General features: G+C 43.4%; 1 protein-coding gene and 1 long non-coding RNA gene across 8 annotated transcripts in view; one reads left to right on the top strand and one right to left on the bottom strand.

Moving 5' to 3' along the window:
• Window positions 1-15: 15 nt before the first annotated feature.
• LOC133837652 (uncharacterized protein DDB_G0284459) overlaps window positions 16-12,435 on the bottom strand; it is a 31,625-nt gene continuing 19,205 nt past the window's right edge. For 2 of the 6 annotated variants that reach the window (XR_009893841.1, XR_009893842.1), the window contains exons 2-8: window positions 11,105-11,989; window positions 6,792-6,944; window positions 5,785-5,925; window positions 5,601-5,715; window positions 4,829-5,025; window positions 3,159-3,619; window positions 2,086-2,223 (exon numbers count right to left, since the gene is read on the bottom strand). Coding sequence is in view for 3 of the 6 variants with exons in the window: in XM_062268490.1 (XP_062124474.1) it covers window positions 1,961-2,223; window positions 4,829-5,025; window positions 5,601-5,715; window positions 5,785-5,925; window positions 6,792-6,944; window positions 11,105-11,834 (1,599 nt within the window). In the remaining 3 variants the exon portion in view is untranslated. Of the gene's footprint in view, window positions 2,224-3,158; window positions 3,620-4,828; window positions 5,026-5,600; window positions 5,716-5,784; window positions 5,926-6,791; window positions 6,945-11,104; window positions 11,990-12,435 lie in introns of those variants that run through there. The other 4 variants (XR_009893843.1, XM_062268490.1, XM_062268491.1 and 1 more) reach the window with 4 other exon arrangements.
• LOC133837657 (uncharacterized) lies at window positions 2,304-4,832 on the top strand. Of its 2 annotated transcripts, none has more exons than XR_009893844.1 (3): window positions 2,304-2,444; window positions 2,539-2,728; window positions 4,649-4,832. It is a non-coding gene; the product is annotated as an uncharacterized LOC133837657 (long non-coding RNA). The 2 variants fall into 2 exon arrangements; XR_009893845.1 differs by lacking the exon at window positions 4,649-4,832 and adding an exon at window positions 3,062-3,102.

Raw genomic sequence — 12,435 nt, 5'->3', positions numbered from 1 at the left:
CCTCGCTCTACTAAATTGTACTTGCCATTTTGTAGGCCATGTTTAGGTTTTGGTTTTTTTTTTTTTTTTGTATTTAGTATTTAAGGTTTTTATAAACACGTTTTGTATTCACTTTGTTATTCTCACAGTTAAGCTTCTTTGATTGAGCACAAAAGCAAATGAGAGTTTCTTTTTTTTGTTTTGGTTGTTTGTGGGGCTTTGCTGTAAAATCAAAAAATTCCTTATTATACTCGATAGACTTTAAGTACTATGAATTTCAACTGAAAACCTAACGGAATCCCCTCTTACACTTATACCAACACATGTTGTCTCAGCACTCGACGCACGAAGAATCTTCCCCTATTATTGGTCCGCCCAGTGCTGAAGGAGAACATTATTGACTAAGGTTGGATTGGGAATTGGAAAATGAAATGTGTAATTATTTGTAACAAAAACGTAGCACAATAAGAACTCAAGATTCATATGTGGTTTTGGAAGTCAATTTAGATTATTAGAAGCTACTCGTATATTTAGAGAGGTAGTTAGATTTTAACTAACTACCCGAACTACGGCACTTGTGGGTGCATTGTGCTAGCTTTTTTTTTCTTTTTCATCTTTTTTTTTTGTTCTCAGTGTTCCCTAAACTTTAGTTCAGCCAGCATTAACCAATAGTTAAAAGTATTGTTATTGTTTTTTTTTGGTATTTAAGATTTTTTTGGTTTTTCATTATACGAGTATATTTGAAAAATGTTTTTGTGGGAACTAAACGTGCGTGCTTCGTTTACATTTTTCTGAAACGCATATTTTGATTATAAAATATGGTCCCGAGGTTCATAATATTTTCTTGCATTTGCAATTGCATTTTCTGTGTTGTTCATTGGCTATAAGAATAATAATTATCCATATGGGGACTACAGCAGCATTTGTTGTTGTTAATATATAGGCGTGGCCGGAACTCGCACTATAGAGATATTCAATGGGAGGAGCTGCTTCCTGTTATTTTTGTGTGTTTTTGTAAGTTAGATAAGATAAGGCGTTGTGCGTATGTACATTGTACATAATCAGCTTTTTTTTGCTTGTTTTGCTATGTGTCCTAATTGTTTTGTTCTTGTTTTCTTTTTTTTTTGTTTTTGGCAATGATTATCGCTTTTCCTTAAGTAGTATTATCAAACGCAAAACAAATGAAAACAAAATCTAAACTCAATTCACTACTTTTGAAATCATGCCTACATTGGTTAATTTTCATTTCAATTATTGTTCATTTCTTTGCTACGAAATTTGTTTTACTTGGGTGTTGTTGTTGCTGTTAATTCATAAAGCTTTCTCTATTTTGCGTACAATATTTATATAAATTTGTAAATTTATTTATTTAAATGATCTTTGTTTTTGTTTTGTTTTTGTTTTTTTGTTATTTGTAATATTTTTTTCTTTTTAATTTATTTTGTTGATTTTTTTTGGTTTGAAAAAAAGAGTAGTATGAATTTGTTATGCAAGGTTTTTTTTCGAACATTTTTTTTACGGTGTAGTTGCATATATCCGATCAATATATGCATTGCTCGCTATATATGTGTGTTTATCTATATATATATTTATATATTTATTTAAATATATCGTTATGCAAGTAATTAATTAGCATTGTTGTCGTGTGGTTCTGCAAAAAGTTTTGTAATACGCTTTATACTGGGTATCCAACAATTTGTCCATTAATTGCAAAAAATGTCTTTAAAAAAGGGTCTAACAATGGCATTGGCCCGAATAGTGAGCCTTATTATCGCGTGCATATTAAACGACGATATCGACGATTTGTTGACTCGTTTTCTGAGTGTTTTTCTGTTACTTTAGTTTTATGGTTTTCTTTTCATTCCATCATCATTTTCATTGTTCTTGTTCTTGTTACGGTTGTTATTATTGTATAAATTGTTATTTACTTCATCGCCGCTCTTTCTCTCTCTCTGTCTCTGCGTTCAGCAATCTCTCTCTCTCACTTGTGTCCCGGTTCGATAATTTCAACGGTTACGCTTTCGGCCACGGGGTTTGTTGTTATGTTCGTAATCAGGGCCTCCTCCTGCGGCGATTGCAATTGCTGCTGGGCATGCGAATGGTGCTGGCGATGCGAGGAGCCATGCCGCTCATGATGACCACCACCGCTGGACACCTTGCCCGGTGCCACCGAGTTGCTGCGATTCGAACGCACCGAGGCGGCTGAGGCATTGCTGGCACTGCCACGCGACTCCGACTGCGAACCTATTTTGTGGAGAACACACACACAGACAGAGAGTTAAAAATCACAAAGTCAAACAAAACAATCTTTCGAAACGAGCACAAAACAACAACAAATTTTGAGTGATGCCGGTTTGCTTACGCACCGGTTGAAAGGACATTTCGGCTATCTGAGACGCTGCCTGAGATAGCCGAACGCCATTCGTGTTTGCATCGGAAATAGCACAAGACTACATAGTAACATGGTAGATAAGATGCTACTCGAATTACTCGAATACTATAAACTGATAATTGAGCCATAATTAAATAAGGTATTTTATATCTCTACTTGATACCCAGGCAAACTTACAAACTGAGGAAAGCTGCGTGCGTCAGAAACGAAACTAAGGAAAATGGAAACGGAAACCGAAACGAAAATCGAAATGGAAATCATAAGAGAATGAGGCACTGCTAAGTAAAAAAAGGAAAAACTATAGATGTTTAGAAAGTGTTCGAGTATAATGACAGTTTCGTATAATTCAGTTTTGAAGTAAGTATCTCTAAGTACATAGTGTGAATGTAGTTGGTATTTATGTATGTATAGAAGTAGTATGTTTTTTGTACTATATATGTATATATATATATAGGGCCAGTAGACAGGCAGACTAAGTCTAAGCACTAAGTCTGTAGCTGTATTCCTACTTAGTACAGGGTATTCAGTGTTCTATGTTGAGTGTGTGGTGTGTATGTGTGTGTGGAACATACAATTTAGGAGCTAGTTACTAGTTACTTATGTAGAAGATAACCGCAACTGTCTCCAGCATACAAGTTTGGTACAATAATAACAACGACAGCAACTACGATTATTCTTAATAAAATACAGGACACTGGGCATCACAATAGCTAGACAGCACATTCAACAATTTGTTCGGGAAAAAACAACTACTACGATAAGAACTGAGAGACGAGCAGCTGCCTACCTCGTGGACCTATGCCTTGTGGACTTGTGGATCAGGATCAGGATCAGGATCTGTATTTTCTTTTCTTTTCTTTTTTTTTTTTGTTTGGAATTCATTTGCCTACTAAAACTTATTTGCACCCGAATTGGCAGCCATGCCGCAGGCTGGTGCTGTGCCCGGCGAGGATACGTATGTGGTCGTTACGGTGATGGATGAACCTGGCGTTGGCGATGGCGTTGGCGTTGTGGTAGCTGTGGCAGCATTTGTTGCTGTTGCTGTTGTTGTATTGTGGACCACTGTGGTTGCTGCTGTAGCTGTAGCTGTAGCTGCTGCTGTTGTTGGCACGTAGGGCAAGAAATGGCTATGAACAACATTATACTGATTGGCGGCGCTTGGATGCTCCAGCAGACGCGAACAGTTCGACACATCGCTGACACGGGAGTCGCTGGAGCGCGTGTTGCTCTTCGAGCGTATCATGCGACCTTTTATTGTAGTACATTACGTAGTGAGTGAGTGTGTGTGGGTGTGGGTGTGTTTCAGTGTGGCAGAAGAGAAAGAGAGAGACACATAGAGTTTCGAGGGAAGCGAGCAAAAAGGAAATGTTTATTGTTTGGCATCGCGACACAAAACTCAAACAACAACAAAATGAAAGCACGACGACCACACAAAGGTAATTGGCAACAACTGTCCGCTGGGCCTTAGCTAGATAACAACAAAATCATCATCATCATCATTATCATCATCGTCAACAACTCAACAGCAAATGGCCAACGTTCTAAACTTAACGGTTCTTAAAGCGTCAATCACGTTGATTGAGCCCCGCAAACCAGTTGAAATCATTTTGCCGTTTTTTATTTTTTATTTTTTTGGTTTTCTTGTGAACACAATGCGATCCACTTGATTGGGTAAACCTCGAGTACTCATATTGCTGCTGCTACTTATAATTGAAATTCTTGGCCACACGCCGAGTCGTAATTTTCCCCTCAAGGGCACTTCAACTCTCTAAAGAAATCTATAAACACGTATTCTCCATTTATTCAATCCAGTTCATAAATAGCGCCATGTCACGCCTCCACAAATGAATCGTTCATTTCACTTTACACACTTATCTGGTTGCGCAGCTAATACTACTAATATATAATTGGCATATCTAAGGAAAAACACAATATATCACACACTCTGTCTGTACTTATATATAGTATATGATCTGGCAACTTTTCGTTGAGGGCTATAAATAAGAAAGCGCGCACTCTTACTTTTATTTTTAGCTTATCATCAGTGTCAATCAAACATGGGATATAATCGATATTTGGAGTATCTTTAAAGATAAGATTCAAGTTCAAGTTGTTTCGAACACTTCCGAACATTTGAATAGGGGCTCGTTTTCTTATTGTTTGGTTCGTTGTTAAGTGACTGACTGACTGATTGAGCGACTGTTTGATTGATTGATAGTTAGTTTGATTGATTGATTGCGTTTACGTTTTTTTCTTATTTTTTTTTTGCTTTGCAAGTTGACAGAAAAGTTCTGCAAGTTGTCAAACAAAATTTGCACAAATCAAACTAAAATAAAAACAAAAATCAACGACAAGACACAAATCGAAAACGAATCGAAAAAAGAAACGAAAGCCAAAAATAATAGGTATACGCACTGGTACTGCAGACGGTGCCGTGTTGTGGAATGGAATACAAACCTGTCTTACCTAGCGACGGATTCGGTGAGTGGGGCCGCAATGAGGCCATGCTTGGCTGCCGCGATGGAGCTCGTACAGACATCCTTGAGCCACGACGCTCCTGGCCATGGAGCAGCTTGCTGTCGCGCAGCAGAGAGACGTTCATGAGGCGTGGATTGGGCGTATTAAAGATGGTACGATTCTCACGCCAGCGTGCTCTGCAAAGAAGTACAAAAGTGCTCGATTAGCGGAGATGTTCAGCAAATGTCAGATGATGATGATGACGTGTGCCAAAAAGCTGGAGCGTGGAATGAGATTGAAGTGGACGATGATGTGTGTGGAACGTGGCTGGCAATGTCGTTGCCGTTAGTTTCGTTTAATGCCAATTAATGCAAAAATTTTGTTCATTTGACTGAAATTAATTGCTGATGAAATTATTTATCAACATAACCATGACTACGCCCACAGCATGCTCTTTGCTTTTTGCACATAACATAATGAAGCTGTCCTTGGGCCTTCGCTCTTCGCTCCTGACGGCATGACGACGGCAAAGCATCATCAGCACAGCCCATTGACCCAATTAGGTTTGCCCCACTCATGACAGGCAACATTTCAAGTGTTGCTTGATTATGCTGCTCGGAACTCTATACCCTTCAGAATGTTTAGTATATCCTTTCGTTTAGTTCTATCTATGTTAGACTTATAAAGTGCGTGATTTTTACACGGTGTCTTGCAGTCTTTTTTTCTTTACGTTGGGTGTTGTGTGAAAATGTTTGCATTGCAATTTACTCACTGGCTAAACAATCGCAGGACGACACAAATAATAATAAACATCAATGCCATTCCTACCAGCACGCCAATCATGGCCGGATCAATGTATGTCTCGGGTCCTCGCTTATCCTGGCGCCCTGCAAGCAAAACACTTTCCATTACTCTTCCGTTAAGCAAACATTAACTGTGTGTGTGTCCACACCGACCTTTGCACTCGACGGAGCCATCCTTGCCCCAGATGGGCGACATCTCGAACCGACAAATGCAACGTCCGTCTCGGCATTCCGTCTGAAAGTAAACCGCTTCGCATTGTTCGTTGAAGAAACAGGATTCGTTAACAGCAGCCGCTAAAGACGAGGAAGATAGGAGATAAGAGGGGGAAAAATAAGTAAATTGTTGACCACGATTCGCACAATTGAATTACACATACTCGTACACACATTCTTTATTGTTTCAGCACGTGGACAAGTTTTACTTGTTTTACGAGTGTCCGAAATGGGGTCGACCCAATGGCAATGGCAGACAGACAAATATTTTTATTGGTCAAACTATAGGCGCAGAATGAGGACAACGAATGACACCCACACACTACATAAATAATTGTATTTTTAATATTATGGCATGTGTGTAAATGTCGGATGAATTTTACGCATTTATTGGGCACAGCTACAAGTATTTATAAGCATTCAGCTTGTAATTATAGTTTGATCCAAATTTCAAATTCCCAATCCCTTTAGTCTATTTCGTAATTATAATTGGTGTTTGATAAGCAGTTTACTTTGGGTACCAAGTTCACTGTGATGTGAGTCATTAACCAGCTTGCTAAATGCAAAATCCCCAGCCCATAAATCTATCAATCAGCCAATGCACTGAGCTTAATGTTTACGTGGTGGGGACCATAATCGCCATAATTAAATTTTAATTTACAATATTAAATGCGCATTCCAACAGTGGGGGAATATAAATTATAATTTTGTGCCAAGTGTCGCCCGCCCGCTGCCAAATCATTTCGACTTGACTTTCTTTCAGCTGTTTTTTCCTCTTTTTTCTGTTCTTTTTTTTTTTTAATTTGCGCGCGATGTAATCAACGTTGAGCTTTGGGGGATTTGTTTGCTGGCAATGCATTTCTTTTAATGAAAACTTGGCAGACTGACAAGCAAGGTTGAGCCTGATACTTGTACTTGTTGTTGTTGTTGTTGTTGTTAACGCTTACCCTTGCCACATTTATCAATGTGATTGGTGACATGCAGATCCTCGGTGCACTGACACGACTTCTTCTTGGGATCGCATATTGAACCGGGAAAACCGCACTCCAATGTATTCTCGCACTTGTCACCAAACTTCTTCTGGCCGCGACTGGCATAATCTATGATGAAAAAAGTGAAGAAAAAAAGGTGAAATAGGTAAAGTAAAGGTTAACTTAACACATGTTCCTCTTGACTAATCCCAGGTGTCAAATTTATAATGAAACCGCAAGAAAACTTTCAATCCCCAATATATACACACAATGTATAAATAAAATAAAACCTGCAAAAAGTGAAAAGTATTTGAATCCCAAGCGGCTTAGTGGCAGATTAAAATGTAAATTCATGTATAAATCTCTCACTCTCTGTTCGCTCAGTTCGCTTGTCAGCCAGTTAAGTACCAGCATGAGTACGACTACGAGTGCGTATGTATACGTCAGCGTCTGTGTGTGCATGTGTGTGTGTGTGTGTGTGTGTACCTTTTTATTTATTCGTAGTATAGGTTAGAAAAAGTTTACAGAGTGGAGTTATAGGAAATTATGTCTAGAGACAAGGAAGAAGAAAACCGAGTTAGCGGAGCCTGGCTCTTGTGGGACGGCCGCGAAGCAATGCTTCACAAGTGCGTCGGCGCCACTTACTCCCTCGTTCGTTGTCTTGCCTTCTCGGCCCTCCTTTGCTCGTTCATGACCGCAGCCACAAATTGGCTGATCAGTGTCCAGTTAGTGGACGATACCAGCATCAGCGGAACCAATGTCGACACGGTTAACCTCTCACCAATTGCAACTGCCAGCTCTTGTCTGAGGGTTGCGTATCTACCGCACTGGAAGATTACGTGCTCGGCGTCCTCCACCGCAGTCGGGAAACAAGCGGGGCACTCTTCGGCTGTGTCGTGTCCGAACCGGAACAAGTAGCTCCTGAAGCAGCCGTGGCCACTGATGACCTGGGTCAAGTGAAAATTCAACTGGCCGTGACTCCTTGTCGTCCATTCCTTAATGAGAGGGATAAGCCGGTGAGTCCACCGCCCTTTGACGCCTCGTTCCACCGGGTCTGCCACCTTTCGAGGCATTCCTCTGTGCCCTTTGTTTAATGGATCTCTTCTCGGCGTTGGGTAAGGAGCCAGTCTGGAGTTGCCGGAAGACACTTACCCTCTCCCTGACCATTTCCTCGAAGGGGGGTATGCCGGCAATGACGTGTGCAGCCTCGTCGGAAACGGTCCTGAAACCGCTTATGACTCTGATGGCGCTCAGCCGGAAGGTTGACGCCAAGCCGCCGATGTACGAGCTTTTGATAACGGCGTCTGCCCAGATAGGAGCAGCATAAAGGGCTATGGACCTTGTTACGCTCGAAATTAATGCTCGACGATACTGTTTGGGGCCCTGGTGTTGGGCATCAGGCGAGATAACGCCCTGTTGGTGACAGCAGCCTTACGGCCAACCTCCTGCAGGTGTTCCCGAAAACTCAGCCTCGAGTCGATCGTCACTCCCAGGTACTTAAGTGTACGCTTGGGAGGTAATATGGGCGGCTCCGACCTTGACTACCGCTGTTTCCACTTTCTTCCTGCTACTGATCAGCACTGCTTCCGTTTTTTGGGGAGCCAACTCCAGTCCGACGGAGAGCAGCCAAGTCCCAATGCAATCGATAGCTCTGTTGCAATTTGATTCGGCGACCTCCAGCTCCTTAGCGACCACAAGTAGCGCAATGTCGTCGGCGAAACCAATTAGGTTTGCTCCTGTCGGCAGGTCCAGTCGAAGGATTCCGTCGTACATCGCGTTCCACAATAGCGGGCCAAGCACAGACCCTGAGGAACGCCTCCAGTCACGATGTACTCTTCTGTTCGAACACTGGTATCATATTTGAGTACTCTCGACGAGAAGTAACTCCTGATAATCTTTAGCAACTGCCGTGGGACTTTGAATGCGTCTAGCGCCCGTAAGATGCAGTTCCACCGGGCCGAGTTGAAGGCGTTTCTGATGTCCAATGTCACCATCAGACAGTACTTCTTCTGGCCCCCTTTCCAGCGAGTGCCAGCAATTGCATTGGAAGCAATGCCAACTACCTTCTCGATTGCATCTACTGTCGACCTGGCCTTCCGGAATCCATATTGGTTGGGGGAAAGGTTTCCGTTCACCAATATAGCTTCCTCCAAGCGGGTGCAGATCACCTTCTCCAGCAGTTTCCCGCCACGTCGATGAGGCAGATAGGCCTAAACGAGGATGAATTGCCAGGCGGTTTCCCGGGCTTCGGAATTAGGACCAGCTTTTGAGTTTTCCACCTAACCGGGACTACAGCTTCTTCCAGGCACTTATTCAGCATTGCTGAAAAAACTTCTGGATGGAGGGAGCAGGCGAGCATTAGTGCCCTTGCGGGTATGCCATCCGGACCTGGAGCGCCGGTTTGTTTCATACTCCTAACGCATTTTAACACCTCCTCGCTGGTGACCAACTTCAGCGGCAGACCATCGTTGGATGCTGTATCTGGCAGCCATGCGTTGTCTTCCTCCACGCTGGGAAACATATCCATGACAATTCCACGCAACAGATCATCCGGTGGTGGTGGCGATCTCCGTGCCCCGATTCTCTTTATAACGATCTGGTATGCCTTGCCCCATGGGTCGTCATCCAGTGTGTCACACAGGGCCAGGAAACACCGTTTTTTGCTCTCCTTGATCGCATTTTTGAGAGTTTTGCGACTCTCTCTAAAGAGTGTTTGCCAATATAGGAAAGAGGGTCTTCCCCGCGCTCTCTGATAGCGCCTCCTCGCGTGGTTGCAGACACGTCTTGCAGCGGCAATGTGTGTGTGTACCTGTGTATGCCGAAATGTTTTGGCGCTAGCCTACGCAGGTGCTCAAGGGGCCGGAGTGCGACTCGAGTGAGAGGCACTTCAATGGTTCAGCACATACCACATGGCAGGGCACTTGGCAGACTTGTGGGTGGAATCCTTCATTAAGTTTGAATGAAATGAAAACAGACGCCGTAGACACACACACACACACTCACCGAGTCTCACACTCAGTTACACACAGAAGAACATGCCAGTGGCATGTAAAGTGAGCAGAGTTGAGTTGAGTTGAGTTCACATCTTAATTAAGCACTTGGGAGCAACTTTGGCCGGAACTGGCGGCCAACAATGTATGCAAAATCTCAACGGCAACCAGGGGTTAACGCTGACATTAATATCGCAGCATATGCCGCGTTTGCTCCACTAATTTTGTTGATACTCCGACATAATTACCAAGCGCAACCAACGTTGATGGCAGTCGTGTCTATGTGTTGCTGCTGTTGCTGTTGCTGTTGATGATGACGATGACGATGACGCTGACGATAGCAGCGAGCAGGAAAGGAGCGGAAAAGGATGTGCGCCGGCCTCGCATTTAAGCCAACGGAAGCGCAAAGACAAAACAAAATGGCTGCGCTTTGCAAAAAGGTTGCGCCATTTTCTAGCAGACAAATACACGCGCACACACACACACACACACACACGAACACAAACACTTGGCCATGCATGTGAAGTGTGTGTGTGAGCGAGAGAAGGGTGCAAGTCTATTTGCTTGTGGTTTATTTTTAAATGCAGTGACTGCTATGAATAGAGCCCTCCGTAGAATGCAGCTAAAAAAGAGAAGCAACTGCTGCTGCTGCTGCTGCCGCATTGCATCGGTTTTTCTGGCTGCGACTGTGGCTGTGGCGAGCAAATTCTCTGAAAGTGTTGACAAAGTGGGGGACCAACAAGAGAGACAACGACGACCAACAAGGGGTCTGCTCTCTATGACCCAAAAGGCAACCCAGTTGTATTGTTGCCCCTTTAATACCCATTTCAAAAAGAGATTACCCAACGTGGCAGTTTGTTTACCAAGCGAAGGGTTCTATGCGGGCAACAGCAGCCTCAACTCAACTCATTTTTAATGCCTCAAAACTGATGGTCTGTCATTTAAGGCTAGACCGTTCAACATTTATAATTGTTATAATTGGAAACTTTGCTTCGCTGTTGTTGTTGTGTAGTATCTTAAAAGTGCAGCTCAACGAATTGGAAATTTTTGTGAAATAGTAAGCACATTTATTTGTGGCAAGCACACATTTTGAGTGTGGCTTTTGTGGTTAGACAGCAAGCATTGTGCTTGCTTTAGCAAGATTATGCAACAATAGTGCAACATGATGACGTCATTGTTGTACATATTTGATTAGCGGTTTGCGACGACAACATGGCATGCCACACACGACACACAACACACGACACACGATAACTAACATAAGTTACGGTGAGGCCATGCCCCGTGGTGTTAACTTACCAAACTCGGGTGTTGTCGTCTCCGGTCCCACGCTGAAGCTATTAACGGCAAAGAAATTGTCACCGTCATCGGCCAGCGCCACTGGCAGCCGTGGCAGCAGTGCGACAACGGAAATCAGGCACAGGACGTATGTTTGAAGTCGCCCCATGTTGTTGTTGTTGTTGTTGCTGCCACCAACACCAACATCGACCTCGGTCCGGCGGTCCATTAGCATTAACGATTGCTCCTCACGCATTTTTAGGGACGCGGCAGTTGTTGTTGCTGTTGCGGTCGTTGCGACGCCCTTAATCCTTAAGTGCAAGTTTGCTTTGTTGTTTGTTTGTGTTGCTATTATTATGCTTGGCGCCTGGCTGGGCGACAAGTGTTGAGCTTGTTGCTCTGACGCCTCCCAGCGGCAATTGTTGCTCTCGCTGCTCTTGTTGTTATTATTATAGCTGTTGCTGTCGTAGTTGTTGTTTTGGTTGTTGTTGTTGTTGTTGTTGTTGTTATTGCTGCTATTATTGTTGGCGTCTTTAGCTGCTATTGTGGCCTCTGTTGCTGCTGCTGCTGCTGATGATGCTGCTGCTGCTTCTGCTGCGGCTGCTGCTGCTTCGTCGTCTTCATCAGCGCATTGTTGCTGCTGTTGCTCACATTTTACACGCGTCTCGCGCCGATACTTGGCAACGCCAATAAAGCGGCCCTGCAGCGTTGCAGCACCGTGACGGGGCTCTAAAGCCCCATCTAATCTCATATTATTCGATCGTCGTCGTGCTCCTCATCCATGCTGCTTTCAAGCCGTTCAATTTGAGCGCTCTCGTTTGTTCTATTGCCTTTGCTCTTTTGATTGCCACTTCACATGGAAACGTAGATCTCTCTCTGGTCAACGCTGGTGTCGCAACACGAAAACTGCAAAGAGAAATTGAAGCGTTTTGTTTTGATTTCCAGCAACAAAGAATAAACAACAATAAACGACAAAACGAGCCAAGTTGTTGCCCCCTTGGGCAGTAGCAAGCAAGCAGGGCTAATCACTTAACTGCGTGTGAAATTTCAAACCGACCTTCAAACAATTTCCAAAAGTGCCCAGCAAATGGGCACCAGCCAAACCAATGAAATTGAAACCAAGTCCTGCACTCTGCCCAACTACCATTCTCCATTCTAGCTGCCAAATTCTCACTCTCTCTCTATCTCTATCTCTTTCTCTCTCCCGCTCTCTCTCTCTTCTCGCTTTACACACACTAACTGTCCAACCGAAACTGTCAAACTGACTTGGACCGCCTGGCACGAAATTAAATTGACTGACAGTAAATTGGGGAATCATCTGTGTGTGTGGGGCAACAGCACAAAGCTGCCAA

This window comes from Drosophila sulfurigaster, chromosome 2R (assembly GCF_023558435.1).
Source record: "Drosophila sulfurigaster albostrigata strain 15112-1811.04 chromosome 2R, ASM2355843v2, whole genome shotgun sequence".
Classification (NCBI taxonomy): domain Eukaryota; kingdom Metazoa; phylum Arthropoda; class Insecta; order Diptera; family Drosophilidae; genus Drosophila; species Drosophila sulfurigaster.
Note: the sequence above shows the minus strand (reverse complement) of the source record. Positions and strands in the feature narration are given on the sequence as shown.